This window comes from Phoca vitulina, unplaced genomic scaffold, assembly GCF_004348235.1.
Source record: "Phoca vitulina isolate PV1807 unplaced genomic scaffold, GSC_HSeal_1.0 scaffold60, whole genome shotgun sequence".
NCBI lineage: Eukaryota > Metazoa > Chordata > Mammalia > Carnivora > Phocidae > Phoca > Phoca vitulina.
The window spans coordinates 6,516,186-6,532,993 of NW_022589763.1; the positions used below are offsets into that span (position 1 = coordinate 6,516,186).

General features: G+C 48.8%; 1 protein-coding gene across 4 annotated transcripts in view; it reads left to right on the forward strand.

Moving 5' to 3' along the window:
• The window catches only part of TBL1X (transducin beta like 1 X-linked), a 217,577-nt gene that overhangs the window by 154,911 nt on the left and 45,858 nt on the right, over positions 1–16,808 (forward strand). For all 4 annotated transcript variants that reach the window (XM_032391122.1, XM_032391123.1, XM_032391124.1 and 1 more), the window contains one exon: positions 11,622–11,729. In XM_032391122.1, coding sequence (XP_032247013.1) covers positions 11,672–11,729 — 58 coding nt within the window. In that variant the 5' untranslated portion in view covers positions 11,622–11,671. The remainder of the gene's footprint in view (positions 1–11,621; positions 11,730–16,808) is intronic.

Below are 16,808 nucleotides of genomic sequence, written 5' to 3' on the forward strand. Positions count from 1 at the left end.
ACTTTATTAGTTTATTTTTTTTAAGTTTTTTTTTTTTTTTTTTTTTTAAGTAATCTCTACACCCAACATGGGGCTCAAACTTACAACCCTGAGATCAAGAGTTGCATGCTCTACTGACTGAGCCAGCCAGGTGCCCCTGTGCTTTATTAGTTTCTTAATGCAGTTTGTGTGTATCTGCAAACTGATTTGCAAGTTAACCTTGAAATTTAATTAGAACAACATGTAGACTATTACTTACAGATCTAGGATATGATAAAGTTTCCAGAAGAGCACATCAAACAGGTGCCAAGAGTTGAAGCCCATATACCAAACTAAAACTGACAACCAGCTCTCTAACAGTTGCTATGTTTTGGTAGATGGGATTTTAGGGTTTGATTTTATTATTTACTTTTTCTACTTGCTGTATTATTTACTTTTTGTATTTGTATTTTTTTTCTTTATCAATTTGGTTGCCTTTTTCTTTTTTTTAGTTTGCTAATTTTAATTCAGTTAATTAGCATATGAAGTATTATTGGTTTCAGAGGTATAGGTCTGTGATTCATCAGTCTTATATAACACCCAGTGCTCATTACATCACATGCTGTCCTTAATGCCCATCACCCAGTTACCCCATCCCTCTACCCTCCTCTCCTCCATCAACCCTCAGTTTGTTTCCCATTTTTGTCCTTTTTTTTTTTTAAGAAAAAAAAACCCCACAGAACTTTCATAATTTTAAGAATTTTGCTTATTATTCAATTGGAACTAAAGTGATAGTCCTAAATTTAACTTCAGTAAGAATCTTATTGAGGTATTTTTGTTTAAAACCAAGTATGTAAAGGGGCATCTGGATGGCTCAGTCAGTTAAGCGTCGGACTCTTGCTTTTGGCTCAGGTCATGATCTCCGGGTTGTGAGATCGAGCCCGGCAACAGACTCAGTGCTAGGTGTGGCGCCTAACTGAAGATTCTCTCTCTGCCCCCCGCCCCCCACCCCAAGAAAAACACCCAAGTATGTAAAAACAACAAAGTAAATGTATAAGAATCTTGGTGTTTTACTTAAGTATTTGAAAAATGTGGTTTGCTTATAAAAACAAAAATTTGTAAAATGTTAATTGAGTTTGTGACTGGCTTTAACTTAACATAATGTTTTCAAGATTTCATCCATCTTGCACCGTGAATCTTTTTTATGGCTGAATAATATTCCGTTGTATGGTTATACCACATTTTGTTGATCTCTTCATCAGTTGATGGACATTTGGGTTGTATTTACCTTTCAGTTACTATGAATCATCATTATTGATATTACTGCTGTTCTGAACATTGGTGTGCGAGTTTTTGTGCAGACCCACGTCTCCATTTCTCTTGGGCGTATGTCAGGGAGTAGAATTGATAGGCTGTATGGTGACTGTGTTTAACATTTTGATGAACTGCCACAACTTTCCCATCAGTCAGTATGTTTTGAAATGTAGCTGAACCATCTTCTGAATGTCAGGGAAGATGGGAGAGGTCTGTCGGTCCTCGGAGTTTTGATTGGGACTTAACTCAGTACTTAGGGTTAAGTACTGCTTCAGTACTCATTGAGTTGAGTTGAGCACACACTGAATTCCTACTGTGTGTGAAGCACTGGTGTTGAGCTTTAGAGATGACTTTGGGTGTTTGGGGGGGTTTTTGGTAACCATGGTAGACCGTGGCAGTGGTGTTCCCTGCTCTCACTGTTCAAGTGGTTGGTTTGTACCTGAGGAGCATCCACATTTCGGGGCATCACCTGCAGGTTAGCAAACAGGCAGCTTTCAAGCCGGGAACCGACAAGGCAGGTAGATAGGTCTAGTGTAGACACAGGAAACTCTTCGGTAGAGCGGAGAAAACCAGAGCGAGGGCAGCATTTTCTGTCAAGGGCTAGAGAGTAAATAGTTGAGGCTTTGTGGGCCAGCCGGGCTCTGTTAACAGCCACTCCATTGTGCTGTTGTGGTGTAAAAACAGTCGTCGATTGTACATCAATGAATGGATGTGGGGGAGTGCCAATAAAACTTTATTTATGGACACTGGAATTTGAATGTCAGATCAATTTCATGAGTCACAAATTGGATTCTTTTGATTCTTTTCAACCATTTAAAAATGTAAAAACTAGTCATAGCTCACAGGTCCGACAAGGGGAAGCAACAGGTGGGATTCGGCCTCAGGCCACAGTCTGCGGACTCTTAGCTAGAGGAACACACCTGTTTTGTTTCTGCCTCTCCTAACTTCTGGTTTTCTGAATTGGGAGGACATCGGGAGGTACAGCTCTGCGAGGCCCATGATGTGATGAAGACAGAATCCATATTGTGGTCACTTAACAAAGGCCCTGCGGATGTTCAGGGAGCTACGACTTTTAGGAATTTGAGGGCTGTCTGGCTGTGTCATGAGGAGTGGTCCTGGACCTATGTACCTGCCCTAACTAAGGGTTCTCGGTCGGAGGCAAGTCCTCACCCCTTCCCAGGGGACATTCGGCCCTGTCTGGAGACCGTTTTCAGGGGGAGGGGTGCTACTGGCATGTGGTGGGCAGAGGCTAGGGATGCTGCTCAGCACGCTGCCGCGCACAGGACGCCCCACCACCGGGATTTAGGTGGTCCCAAATGTCAGTAGGACCAAGATTGGCAAAACGTACTCACTCTTACTATCAGTATTTTATATTTTAAATCTTACCAGTCTTGTGGCTATGAAGATGTGAGCTGCTGAGCATTTGATGATAAAACTTGAGTTCCTGCATTTGCTGACACAAATAGGAGGGTCATTGGACTCTCATCTAATACTTAGGTTCATAATATTTAAGCATTTTTTAAAGATTTTATTTGAGAGAGAGTGAGTGAACGAGAACGAGCATGAGCAGGGCAGAGGGGCAGAGGGAGAGGAAGAAGCAGACTCCCTGCTGAGCAGGGAGCCCCATGAGGGGCTCGATCCCAGAACCCCGGGATCACAACCCACACGTAAGGCAATTGCTTAACTGAAAGTGCTGCCCAGGTGCCCCTTTAAACGTTTTCTTTTTTTTTTTTTTAATGTTTCTGTTATTCATTTAAATTGAAGCATCAAAAAGCGCTGTTCTGTGAAGACTTAGGAGACCCACGGCACTCGGTGGGTGAGGCCCTGCTTTTTTATCTTCTAGAGAAAGCCACCAGGTTTACTTTCCCAAACTCCAGAGGCCATGTTCTGTGAGCAAATGACCTCACTCACGACCCCCTGACGCAGGAAAGGGAACTGTCGAGGCCAAAATAAATCCTGCATATGTGGTGAGAATCACAGTGTCTCAGAGGCTTCATCACCAGCCTGCGCGTCTCCTAAAATTCGTGTGAGGACCTCATGTACGTTGTAGAGAAGCTGCTTCCGGTTTTTCAGTCTTAAAGGTAATTCGATCTGGACACTGATACACAGATTCTTCGCAAGTATTGGCTTAAACCAACATGATGGGGAAAGCAGAGCTCTTACGTGGGGGCCGTCACTGGCGGTGTCTCCACGACCGTGTGCTGGGAAGTCTGGGGTGCGTGAGCTCGCATTGTAGTGTGGGAGAGGACGGGACGAGGAAAGGACGGTCGTGCTGTCGTGTGTCCGTGGTCTGCCCCTCGTGACGCGGGCTGTCTGAGCAGCGGTTTGCTGTTACTAGGTGGAACACTTTGAGGAAGGCCTCCTTCGGGGTCTTCCCCCGGACAGGCAGAGATGGGTCAGTAAATAGGGTGGCGAGCTTGCAGAGTTGGAGAGAGGACTCTGTGGCCACTTGGGAGGCACACAGATGGTTTCGGGGGTAACCCCAGGGACCGGACGCCTTTCCTGTCACGTCAGCATCTGCCATTGATGTGCACACGAGTTTTGGATGAAGGCCCCAGCCAGCCATGAATTAACCCAGAAGGGTGGCCAAGCGCAGAAAGGACCCTTTCTGAATGCCGCACCCCGGGGAGGTTGTTTTGTTCCGTGAAGAGCGGCATTATTTTTCTAACACGGGAGCCCCTCCTCTGCGCTCCCAACCCTGTAGCCTCATTTCCTACTTAGAAGTGCAGAGCTGTTCTCATGCAGATTATTTCTGCAGACTCTGCCAGGTTTTAATTACATTTTAATGAATGTGCAAACAGTTCACGTTCATAGGAGAAGATTTGGAAAATACGAAAAGCACACACAGAGAACTCTAGCGAAATTCCACCCCCAGAAGTAGATGTGAGACTTTTTTGGAGAGTTATCTTCCGTGTGTGTGTGTGTGTGTGTGTGTGGGAACACACACGTGCCTGCAAAACAAAATTTGGCATCATGCACGTTCCATCTTGAAACCTACTTTTTTGCTACATGACACTGTCTCGTGGACATTTTCCCCAGTCATGAAATATTCTTTTACGGACTTTATCTTATTTTACTGGTTTATTCCCATATTTTATATGGTAATATTGTTGCTAGGACTCTAGTAATAAAATGATAGCTGTTTGATTATGTTTATAATTTTGGGCCATTTGACTGCAAGTAAATAACTGTAAGCTTAGTGAAAAATCTTACCTTTGGGGGTATCTTTTCTTACTGTAAAATAAAAGACATCTACTCATTGGTAAATGACGCTAAGCCCAACTAAGTTAAGCAACTACCATGAAACCCCTGTTCATGTTTTCATGTATTTTTCCCCCAGTATTTTCCATGTGTAAATTTTCCTGTAATTGGGGTCAAACTGTAAATGCCATAATTTATGGAATCATATTGTCATTGAACAGCAAAGTGTTTGAATAGCTACATGTTGTCTTAATGACAATTATGTAGGAGAAGGAGATAATGCAAAGTGATAAAGCAAGCCTCTTTCACCTCCAACGTAAGCTGGTCCCCAAGCAGACTTTAGAAAAGGATGATATGCAAATGTTACTACATGCATTAAAAATTTCATCTTCAACTGGTCACTGATGGTGTAATAAAAATAAACCTAGTTGCCACTGAAAGAGAGAAACACATCATGAGGGAAGCGAACAGGGAGGGTAGGACCCACGACACTCTAGTCAGAATGTCCACAGAGAAAGGCGGAAAGTGCCTTTTGTTAGGATGAGGTCATTTCGAGCAGATTTTCCAGCACTCTGGCTCTCGGTCCTCAGGCTGCATGGAGAGCTGAGCCTTTTCCAGAAGATTACTTTAAGCCATGGATTCTTCCAGTGTCAACGCCAACAGGCTATGAGGGACGAGAAATGAGACAAACTTTCTTCCATCCCTGGAGGAAAAGGGTGCTTTAAGAGAGTTTAGGAAAATGTTTCACAATGGGGCAGATTGTTAGAAGAGAAACTTCTCCCGTCTAATGATACTGGATTCGCACTATTTTCCTCCTTTAATCCACGTAGACCTTGCTCACTATTTCGGGACAAGGCCCCCTCCTGCTTGGCAAGACGCTGGCCCTTTCTGCCTTTCAGTTTTGCGCCAACTCCCAAGTAGGTCTCTTGGGGTTATTACGTTTAAGATAATGAAATGGCCATTCGGACTCTGTTGTTTTGGGGCGATCCCCTCTCTTCAGGGAGAATGCTAGCCTAGAAAACCGGGTAAGTATGTGCTAAATAAAATGAAACCCTTCACCAACATTTCTCTTGCGACTGAACTTTGCACTAATTTGGGAAGGGAACCGTGATAAATAGGAGTTTCTGCCACCTTGAGATGCAGTCGAAAAAAGCAATACTATAAATAACTCTCCTTCCGTTTCTCCACGGCTTCAACCCCAAGTGACCAAGTGTGCTGGAACGCTTCTGTTCGGCGGGTCCGCTGCGCACAGGCCGTCAGCCCTGGGTGCGCTGCCCCCTCGTCTTCAGGCAGCTCCAGGAGGGGGTGTTGTGGCCTTCGCTCGCGGGGGGGTGGGGGCGACGCTTCTCCCCTTTCCGCGCACTGAAGACCTCAGATCAGCCTGATGGAAGGTGTCTCAGATCGCCCCTGGGTCAGGCAAGAAAATGCACCCGAGTGCACTCCTTAAGAAACCAGAGCCGTCCGGTTTTTTGTTTTTTGTTGTTGTTTCCCTTCTGTTTGAGGCCGAGGAGGGTGTCCCAGTGCCAAGAGAGCTCTCTTTTATCCTGGAACTGGAGAGGTTGGAAAGCACCTGTTGGAGTTCTCGGAACTGGAGCTGGGCACGGATGCCGTTCTGGAAACCAGCTCGGGGTTGCAACGCGCACTGTGTCCCCAGCAGGACGCGGCGTCTGCGCAGGGTGCTCGCTGTGACGGGTTTGACTCGTGCCGCTTGCGTGTTTGCAGACCACCGGGGACCGGCTCCGAGCCCATTTGCTGAGGGTGGAGTGTCCCGCCGATGCCTCCAGAAGGCCCCCTTCAGTCGCTCTTTGGAGGGATGTGCACTGTTGGCTGAATACGAGGAATAGCTGGCAGGTCGTGGATCTCTGCTGTGCGTGGGGGCCTGCTCTGAGAACTTCTCTTAAAGCGTTTAGCCCTCCCAGCCTCTCCCAGGCGTAGGGGCTTTCGTTATCCTCCGTTTGGAGATGAGAAACTGAGTCACGTAACCTGCCCGTCGATCTGGAACTAGGAAGGGATGGCGATATGATGAGAAATCAGGCTGTCTGGCTTCTGAGCCCCCAGGTGCCCCGAATCCCACACATTTGTACCCTGACTTTATTACGGGCAGCACGGGCATGTGCCCGCTAAAATCGTTCTTCCAGAGTGAAGAGAGGACACAAGCCAGCCTCCTCCCCACATGATAGACATTAATGGCGTTTCACATCAAACCTTAGCACAGACGGCGTCCTTCCTGCCCTGGGTCCTGGGGAGCGTTCGGTACATCATACAAGGTCAGAGCTGTTCTTACACGGCAGTGCCCCCCCCTCCCCCACGGTTCCTGTACTGTCTTCCCGTCCCCATCTGCCTCCCCAGATGCTGTCTTCATCAGCAGGAATTTACCCTCCCCTCTTCCAAAGCTTCCCTCCTGGGAACTCGGCCGCCCCCTGTAATACTTTGTGGGGCTTATGGGGGCTTAACTATTGGAGCCTTTCGTTATTTGCATAGAGGTCTTACTAAGCAGCTTAAAGGGAGAGGTGTGTGTGAGTGAGTGTGGGTGCCCGTGTGTGTACGAATGTGTTTAATTGCTGGTATTGCCGAAACCCCATGCCTTGGATATAGTAGATACTCGGTGATTTCTCCATTACCCGCTCATTCCTCATTTTCCTTGGGCACAGAAAATGCCGGGCAAAGCACGTGTGTCTGTTTTTATTAGCAGTAGGATTTCAGTAAATATGGGGTAGGATCCGGTGATGCTTATCTGACGTGAAGGAGCTGCTGCTTTTCCGTGTGAAGGCGTCTCATGCCCTTCACACGGCTTTCTTTCCCAGGAGGAGTTTGCTGGAACTAATACACGGTGCTGATAATCAAGCACCAGCCAGAGTCAGAGCTGTGGTGGCCTTGGCAGCCTTACAGCGCCTCTAAACAGACCAGCCGCCCCAGCTAAGCTTGCTGCTTAGCGGGGAGTCTGCTTCTCCCTCTGCCCCTCTCATCTGCTCGCGCGCTCTCTCGCTCAAATAAGTAAATAAAATCTTTAAAAAGGGGCGCCTGAGTGGCTCAGTCGGTTAAGCGTCTGCCTTCGGCTCAGGTTATGATCCCAGGGTCCTGGGATCGATCCCCGCATCGGGCTCCCTGCTCTGTGGGAAGCCTGCTTCTCCCTCTCCCGCTTCCCCACTTGTGTTCCCTCTCTCTCTGTGTCTCTCTGTCGAATGAATAAATAAAATCTTTAAAAAAAAAAAAAAAATCTTTAAAAAAAACAAAAACAAAAACCCAAGGAGTTGAAGTGGATTGAATTACTGCTGTTAGATTTATGGTCAGTTCAAAGAATGTTCTTGTGTCTGTATTGAAATAGTCTAAAAAATATATATGTACGTTGTACTTCAGTGGTTACTGTAAATCCTTTTTTTTTTTTTTTTTTGGAGTTAGGTTGTATTTTTATTTTATTTATTTTTAAAGATTTTATTTATTTGAGAGAGAGAGAGAGAGAGAGCACAAGCAGGGGGGAGAGGGAGAAGCAGACTCCCCGCCAAGCAGGGAGCCCAATGTGGGGCTCCATCCCAGGACCTCTCGGGATCATGACCTGAGCTGAAGGCAGACGCTTCACCGACTGAGCCATCCAGGTGTCCCTTTATTATTTTTCTAAAAGATTCATTTATTTATTTGAGAGAGAGCATTCGTGTGCATGTGTGCGTGAGGAGGGGCCAAGGGCAGAAAGAATCTCCAGCAGACTCCGTGCTGAGCATGAGCCGGATGTGGGGCTCGATCTCACTACGCTGAGATCAAGACCGGAGCAAAATCAAGAGCCGGACGCTTCACCGACTCAGCCACCCAGGCGCCCCTGGAATTAGATTTTAAAAGAAATAGTCATTTAAAACCTAGTTAAGAAGTTGTTCAGTTGTGGGGGAGGTGTGATCCAATTACTGTGTTTTCAAAAATTAAACTATGTAGTTGACGTAGAACAGTCGGGGACAGAGGACAAGTCTTGCTGACCAGATGACATTTCACTTGGCTCTCTTGCAGGCCAAGGCTGCTTTCTGTTGTCTTTTCTCTGCTGCTTACAAGTGAAAAAGCCCTTAAAAAGTTAACACTGTATTGGGAAAAGCTTACCCTAACTTAAAAATTTAGAGACAAATTCAGTCCATGATCAGAAAGCAGGAGAGCCAGACCTGAAGCAGAAGTTTTCCTAGTTGGAAAACAAGATGGTGCATGAAGAAAAAGAGGAGCGCCAGACTAACAGAAATGGCCCACAGTCCTTGGTGTCTCGAGGATGGGATCGTCTCCTGCTCCAGAGTCCTGTGTGAACACATTTGCAGACACCTGTATTTATTACAGACACTTGTGGGTGGCGAATGAGAACGTGGCTCTTGGGGGTGCTGGGATATTTTCTCCTTAGAAAACAGAAAAGATCTGGATGCTGAAAGAAGAAATCCATATTTTATTTTCTGATGAAACTCCTGATAATCTTCTAGAAAGATTTTACATAGGCTATCTGAAAAAGCCCGGCTCTTACGGTGCATTTTCAAGGATGACTTTTAGTTACATGGCTGTGTCATTGAACAACAGCTGTGAGCCGACCCCGCGTTTCCCTGCATCTTCATAAATGCGGTTCCCGTCAAACACAAAATGCTGATTTTTCTTCTCCAGAGAAAACCAGCAGCAGTTTTGCAATTTGGAACATTTGGCAACGTCTGGAGACGTGTCTGATCATCATAACTCTAGGGGGTGGGCAAGGTTGTGCTGGCCTCTAGTAGATAGAGGCCAGGGAGGCTGCTCAGCATCGTCCAGGGCCCAGGACGGCCCCAGAACAGAGGATCATCTGGCCCCAAATGTCAGAAGCACCGACGCTAAGAGCCTGTTAGATTTTACTTCTTTCTGAGCACCCAGCGTGACAGAATAAAAGAGAATGGAGCGAGGGTGGTGTCTGAGGCATTTCAGACTGTGGTGACAACGTGGTGCAGATGGGACAGCTTCACCCACAGACGTGTCCTCTTGCGGCTCTGGAGGCTGGAAGTCTGAGACCAAGGCCCTGGCCGGTTTGGTATCTGGTGAGGCTCCACTTCTGTTCTCGAGATGGGCATGTGCTCCTTGTGTCTTCACTTGGCAGAAAGACCAAGAGCTCTCTGGGGGTCTCTTTTATAAGGGCCGCTAATCCCATTCACGCGGGCTCCACCCTCATGACCTATGACCTTCCCACGGCCCGACCCTTCACAACAGCGTGAATTCGGCCTTGTAACTGACTGATCGTTACTGCCGCACGTGACGGCACCAGAAGTCCGTTCAGTGTTAGCGTTCTGTGGTACACGTTTTTGTTATTATTTCCTCTCCCTTCAATAATGGGTTTTTTTCCCCCCATTTGGTTATGCTCTGATTTCATAGCTTTTTATTTCGTCTCTAATATTTTCCTAACCCTGTCTTACGAGTGAATTCCCCAGGACGCAAATAAACCTCAGGACAGACCTGTATTTTGACTGTCAGGTTTTCTTTTCAGTATATACAAAAGTACAGAATATCACCAAAGTAACTAAAGAAGATGAGCCTTTTTGAGTGGCAAAATTCTGGTAACTAAAGTGAGAATTGGAATGACCCAAGAGGCAGTGTATTGGTTCTCCATTGCAGCCTAATGATGACCGCAAATTTCCCCAGTAGCTGGAAACGACACCTTTCTCATCTGGCAGTATGTCTGGATCCCGAGTCCAGGCACGCCTTTGCTGGGTTCCCTGCTAAGGGCCTCACAAGGCTGCAGATAAGGTGGTCGCTGGGCTGCATCCGCCTTTGGAGCTCGGGCGGAGGGGAGGACGTTGTCTTCCAAGCTCGTGTTCTGGGCAGAATTTCAATTCCTTGTGGTCGTAGGACTGAGGTGCAAAGCTTCCTGTGGGCTGTCCCCAGTTCCATGGGCAGTTCTCATGATGACAGCCTTTATCTTCGAGGCCGGCAGGAGAGTGTCTCTCTCTAGGCCACTAAGAGTCTTATGTAATAATTAGGAGAATGACATCTGGTCACCCTTACCCTAGGGCATAACCTAAGGAGGAGAGTGACATCCCTGTCCTTTGTTGTATTCCGTGGGGTAGAAGTGAGTCACAGGTCCTGCGCACACTTGGGGAGGGGATCTTAGCAGGGTGGGGCTCACTGGGTGTGTCCCTTACAACTGCCTTGAGTGTGAATCCTTGAAGGTCTACTTTGTCCTTTAATCTTTATTCTCAATAAACAAAAAGTTAATTCTCATTTAATGATAAAAGTTTTGCCATCAGTAAAAATGCCTGAAAATGTATGGTGCGGACTCTGAAGACAGTTCCCCAACAGCCAAAAATGTTTGGGGTTGGTGACCTCACTGAAAAGTGTCATGGCCTTTCTTGGCTTTGGCTCTTTTTGGAGTGAGTGCTGTTGTTGATGTGTGCATTCTAGTTTGTTGGTGTGTAAGAAGAGATCTGCTGCTTGATTGACTTCTTTTTCCTCTCTGGGCTTGCTTGCTCATATGCCAACTGGGATCATTGTGGAGAAAATCAGATTCTCTCTTTTTGGTTGCTCTGTGTCTGTGCTCCATCTTCCTGAGACCTGGCTTCTTTATAGAAATGATGTGACATGCACACTTCACTCCTCACTCATGTGTGTTTTCCTTCTCAGTGCTGCCTACCGCCTATGGGTAGAGTGACCATTGGGTTTATCCCTTAAACTTGGAGTGAAAGGTACTGTGATTAATCTTTTTCTAGAACAACAGGCGCAATCTGGTCCATGTGGTCACCTGCCCTAGGGGTGTTGACATGATTTCTGGTCTACTCATGAATCTTCTCTGTCTGGAAAAGTGCTTAGTGTCTTATCCACCCAAGCCCGTCAGAGTGCACTTCAAGATTCCGTTCCTGCTCGTTATCAAGTATGTTGTGCTCACAGTGCACACGTATCATTGGTGTGGTTTATTCCTGACCCTATCCCAGCCTTATTAAATACACCAACGCCTTTTCCTCTTTTTATTTTTTTGAAACCTTTCTCCTGGATGTGTGTGTGTGTGTGTGTGTGTGTGTGTGTGTGTGTGTGTGTGTGTATGTCATTATGAAATTACAGTTACCTTCATGGTTATCCCATCATGGGTATGGTATTTTCAGTCTCAAAAAAGAATGCCAGGACAAAAATATAGGCAGTGTTTCAAAACTCTCTTCCCACTTTTTCTTGTCGTCTCACAGAGGGTGGCTCCCGCATCGTACGGACCTCATCGCTGCGAGGTGAGGCTAAGATGAGCATAACCAGTGACGAGGTGAACTTCCTGGTGTATCGCTATCTCCAGGAGTCAGGTAAGGGGCGTGGGTTTCTGTCAGTAGGAAACTCACCTGCAATATGCCACGTGCAGGACCATCCACCATTGATTGAGAAACCAGGCTAGGGAAGAAGAAGAGCAACCGACGTTCTTGTTAAGAGAGTTGAGGGAGAGAAGGTTCTGGGGCTGCCCTGCTCCTGGGGTGGGATGGGGCGTGTGTTCTTTCTTCCCATGATCTTTCTGCCCAGATGAGATCAGATTGCAGTTACGGTCAAGAGCAGTTGGGGTAGACCTGGAAAGGGGCATTAATGGATGGGCTGGTGTCTTCATGGTGTGTGTATATGTGAACCTCTCAGCCTTAAGACCACTGATCGTTTGAGCTCCTCAACCACACCCCAGCACGGGCCCTTGGCAATTTCCCAAAACCTAGGAATAGTTCTGGTTTCTTCCGACACTTCTGATTATGACCAAGCCATTACTTTCCGATACGCAATGAACAGGCCGGCTGTGTGCTCCCTGTGGACAGGATGCGGCTTGTGAACAGCAGCTGGTGTCCGGCAGTGGGCAGGGAAGGGGGCTGGCGAGAGCCCGAGCCCCGGGGGCTGGCCGGGCTTTGTCACAGTACAAAGACAGCCCTCTGAGGCGTCCTCGGATGCCTCCGGGCCTGGATTCGTGCATTAGACAATGTGGCAGCTGCCCCCCACAGCGCAGCCTCCACTCAATTTAGTGGCTTGCTTGTGGGTGTTTTCTTAAATGCTCAAGACTCTGAATTCTTTTTTAATTAATGTTAATTAGATTTTTAATTTCTAAAGCAAATATTGTCTTTAAACTTTTAAAACTTTAAAATACTTCATTTGAGACGTACAAAATGACATTTATGAAAAACATGGTTCTCACCACCTACCCGCCCAAGTTAAGAACTACAGCAGTTCCAGGCCCGACGGGTGCCCGTGTTCAACTCTGCGGTGCCGTCCCCTCTCTCTTTTCAGTGCTAACTGCCCCCCCCCCCCCAGTTTGGTGTCTGTTGTCCCCATGCACTTATTGTGCACACGGTGTCTTCCTAAGCAGTGTGGACCCTGCAGTATTAGTTCGGGACGGCTGCTGTAACAAAATACCACAGTCCGGGGCAGCTCGAACAGAAATACATTGTCTCACCGTCTGGAGGACCCAAGTCCAAGTACAAGGTGTGGGTGGTGGGGGTTGCTTCCGAGGCCCTGAGGGGGTCTGTTCCATGCCTCTCTGCTGGCTTCTGGTGGGTTGCCCACCATCGCTGATGCTCCTCGGCTTGCCGAGGCATCACGCCCAGGTCAGCCTTCATCGTCGCACGGCCTTCTCCCCGCCTGCTTCTACCTCTGTCTGAGTTTGTCACATTTCTCCTTCTTGTAGCTCTTCCCCTTAGGATCCTTTCCTTTTGGAAATAGCCCTCCTGATTTAGGGCCTCACCAGACTCCAGTATAACCTCATCTAAATGCATTACATCTGCAGTGACCCTGTTTCCAAATGAAGTCACTTTCCGAGCTGTACCAGGGGGCCTGGGGCTTCAACTTAGGAATTTGGGGAAGGATACAGTTCAACCCATCACAGTTGGCCTTGTGCGTTTGTAAACTTTATACACTTGGTATCGTATCGTTTATGTTCTGCAACTTGATTTTTCAAAAAGGAAACCAGTTCCTGGGCCTCTGTCTTCCAAAGACACATGGACAAGTATGACGGGAAACCAGCTTGTGAGGCCCTGGGTCGGGGCTGTTCCAGAGTCAGCCAGGAAGGCTGAGCTGGGCGGGTGTTACATCCAGACCACATGGCTCAGGCTCTGACCCTTGAACAAGTTCTTTGCCCCACCAGAGCCTCTCCTCTCCTGCAAAAAAAAAAAAAAGGGAAATGGCTATCCTGGGCAAAAGTAATGAAGAACACTGGACACGTGGTGTGTTATAAACAGACACGTCTCCCCATCTAGTCCTGGATCTCTGTCCCTGGGGACCCCAGCTAGCATTTTTCATGGGAAGTGCACATTCTTTCTCCATATATATTAGATCATTTGGACCGGCTGTTGCCCAATGTAGTATAAAAGAAATTGATAAAATGTGTATGACCTCAGCCCTGTGGATCTGGGGAGTCACTAGCACGGCTCTCATACCATACTCAGCCCGGGAAGTTGGGGAACCGCCCACCTAGAGCACGGGTGCTGTCCTTTGGACTTTGAGCATTGAATTCAAGATTCCTTTCTGTGAGCATCCTTCTGCATTGAATTCAAGATTCCTTTCTGTGAGCATCCTTCTGCACAAAGATAGGATGGAGGCAAAAACACAGTCAGAATGTGTGAAGAAATCACAAGCTGAACCTCAGGATGAATACGTGATGTGAAAACCTTGTGCCTAGCCTGGGTAGCCTGGAGCGAGGGTGCTCGGTTGGCTGGTCCCTGGGGAGGCCACTGGCCTCTTTGAATAAACATGGAAACCGTCCCTCCCCCAGAAAGGCCACACTTCCTTTTCTCGTGTTTGTTGATAAAGCCTCTCACCAGGCAGCTGAGCAGGGGAGTCGGGGGCCAGGAGGATAGGATTTCAGCCCTGTGCATTTTGTATCTGTGAGCTCCTGTCCTGCCTGTCCGAGTCCTTACACACACGTGTGGCGTGCGTCTTCCAGAAAGCCATGCCTGTGCTTTCCTCTAAGGACCGCGTGAGTCCTGGAGTCCCCCACAAGGGTGTGTTCAAACGCAGGCGGAGAAGAAATACAAGAGGTCCTTTTGGGGTCGTTTTCCATATTTTTCTCAAATCCTCAAGTTTCAGTTTGGCACATATTTCTTGAGCGTCTACCCAGGGCAAAGATCTTTTTCTCAGCCTATGGGTGTCTCCTTTCTAGCTCCGGGGGCGGGGGGGGGTGGCGCAGAGAAAATGCGTCCCTAGATCGTGCCTCCCCTTCAAGCATCTCTGCTCTCCCCCGCGCACCTACAGCCACTCATCAAAAATAAGCCCATGTTCCCATAGGTGTGACTCATTCCTCAACGCCTCCCAGTCCGGCTTTCTCTGCCAGAAGGCACCAGGAGGTTCTCTCTTGGCAAGGCTTGTGCAGCAGGTCCCATCCCAATGCCTTGTGTGGAGGAAGATGGGTTCGGGGCGGGGAGGGGGGCGGCGGGCCGGGGATGGCCTTGCGTGAGGTAGACAGCTGGTTCTCTGGTCCCTGTGCTCTTTGCCTCGCCGGTCGGGGACAGCCCCAGAACGTTCCAGCCCACCTGCTGGCGTGCAGTGAGGAACAAGCGAGCAAGGCTTGCCGGTGAGGCAGGAGGAAGCTGGGATTGCGGGCTCCAGCACCGGAGTGGCCCAGTTGGCTTGGGCCGGAACTGTGGCAGTGCGGCTTTGAGGGCTAGGACTTTGCTGGCCTCCGCCTTACGGGGGTTCGTCGCGTGGCCACTGTTACCGGCTGTGCCATTTGTAAAGCAGCGGATTGAGGGTCCCCCGGCCCGCCCTCAGCTCGCCTCACCGTCCAGGGTTGATGGAAGCAAGGGAACAAGGCGTAGGAATGGGTTTCAGCCCGCATAGGCTGGTGTGAGCAGGTCCTCTGAAGCCTGGGTGCATCGCGAGTCGTGTGCCCCTGCTTTTTTCTGAATGTCGCGTGGGCAGCTGACGCCTATTCCAAGTCCGTATGAAGAGCGGGAAACGTCAGTACGCGAGTCGCTGTGAGTCTGTTTCCTCTGGGGCTTCATCCCCAAATCCCAAGGTATAAAGGAGATCGTTTCTCCCAGACCCAGTTGGGAAGGGGGTCAGTGGACACGAAGCATTGCCGGAGGGTGGCCCTTCACACAAGCAGGGAGGCTGGCCACCTGGAGTTGCCCAGACCCTGCTGGTGAAGGAGCCGAAATGCACGGGTTTGGGGGATTTGTTAGAAGAGGGAGTGTCTGTGTTACGTCGCGTCCGCAGGGCCAGCTCCCTGCTGGCTGGACGGAAGGATGGTCCGTGGAGCTGGGTCAGTGTCACGGTTGAGTCTAAAGCGGAGAGACGGGCCGGGGGTTTGGAGCCAGGTTTTCCACAGCAGTTAAATGGTGACCAGACTCTCTTTCCATGGTCTCGGTCGGCAGTCTCAACCTGCATGGGTTGCATCTGTGCTTTTAAATGAGGGTATAATTTTCATGCGGTAAAATTCATCCTTTGTAGAGTATGGGTTGACAGTTTTTGCCAAATGTGTCTAGTCCTGTAAGCACCAGTTACCATCGAGATGATAGGAGAGAAGCCCATCACCCCAGAAACTCCCCTGGCCCCTTTGTAATCAGACCCTCTCCCCCGCACAGCCCCTGGCAAGCTGCACTCTGTGCCCCGTCCCCGGCCTCCTGCCTCTGCAGGAGGGTTGTCTCCGTGGACTCGGGCAGCGTGCAGCCTCCGGAGTCTGGCTGGTCTTCTCAGCATCCTGCGCCGGAGAATCAGTCGCGCTGCCGGATGCGTCGGCCGTTGGCTCTTTGTTGCTAAGTCGTATTCCGTTTTAAGAACACGTATAGCAGTTGGCTTGTCCATTCTCCTGTTAAAGAGCATTTGACTTGTTTCCAGGTCTTGACGATCACGAGTAAAGCTACTAGAAACATCTGTGTATGGTGTTTTCATGGGAACGTAGGTTTTCGTTGCTCTGGGGTAAGCATGTAGGCGTGGGATTGCTGGCTCGTGTGGTAAGTGTGGGTTGAAGGTTATCAGAAGCCTCTGCATCCTTTTCAGTGTCACTGGGCAGCGAGGCACTTGAGAAACAGCAGTGGTTTTGTAGACGCGGTTGGCGGCGCTGATTTGTGCCCGTGGCACAGGGCGTAACTGGAAAGTAGGTAAAAGGGTGTCAGCCCGGCAGACGGATCTGCAGCATACCCATGACGCTTTACGCTTCCTCTGTGGGTTTAAAATTAGCCTTCTTGAACCTGTGCGGGGTCGTGGTTTCCGCCAGGGACTTTTGCCCAGATCTGCTGAGTGAGGGAGCATCCATCCGCAGATGCATGCAGTCTCCTCCCTCGGCAGCGCCACTGCAGACGTGAAAATAGACTGCTCCGCAGTGTGGGGAGACGACTGGGCATCAGGACCGGCCGTACGTCCATCTGGGCTGTGAGGACCGGCCGTACGTCCGTCTGGGCTGTCAGGACCGGCCGTACGTC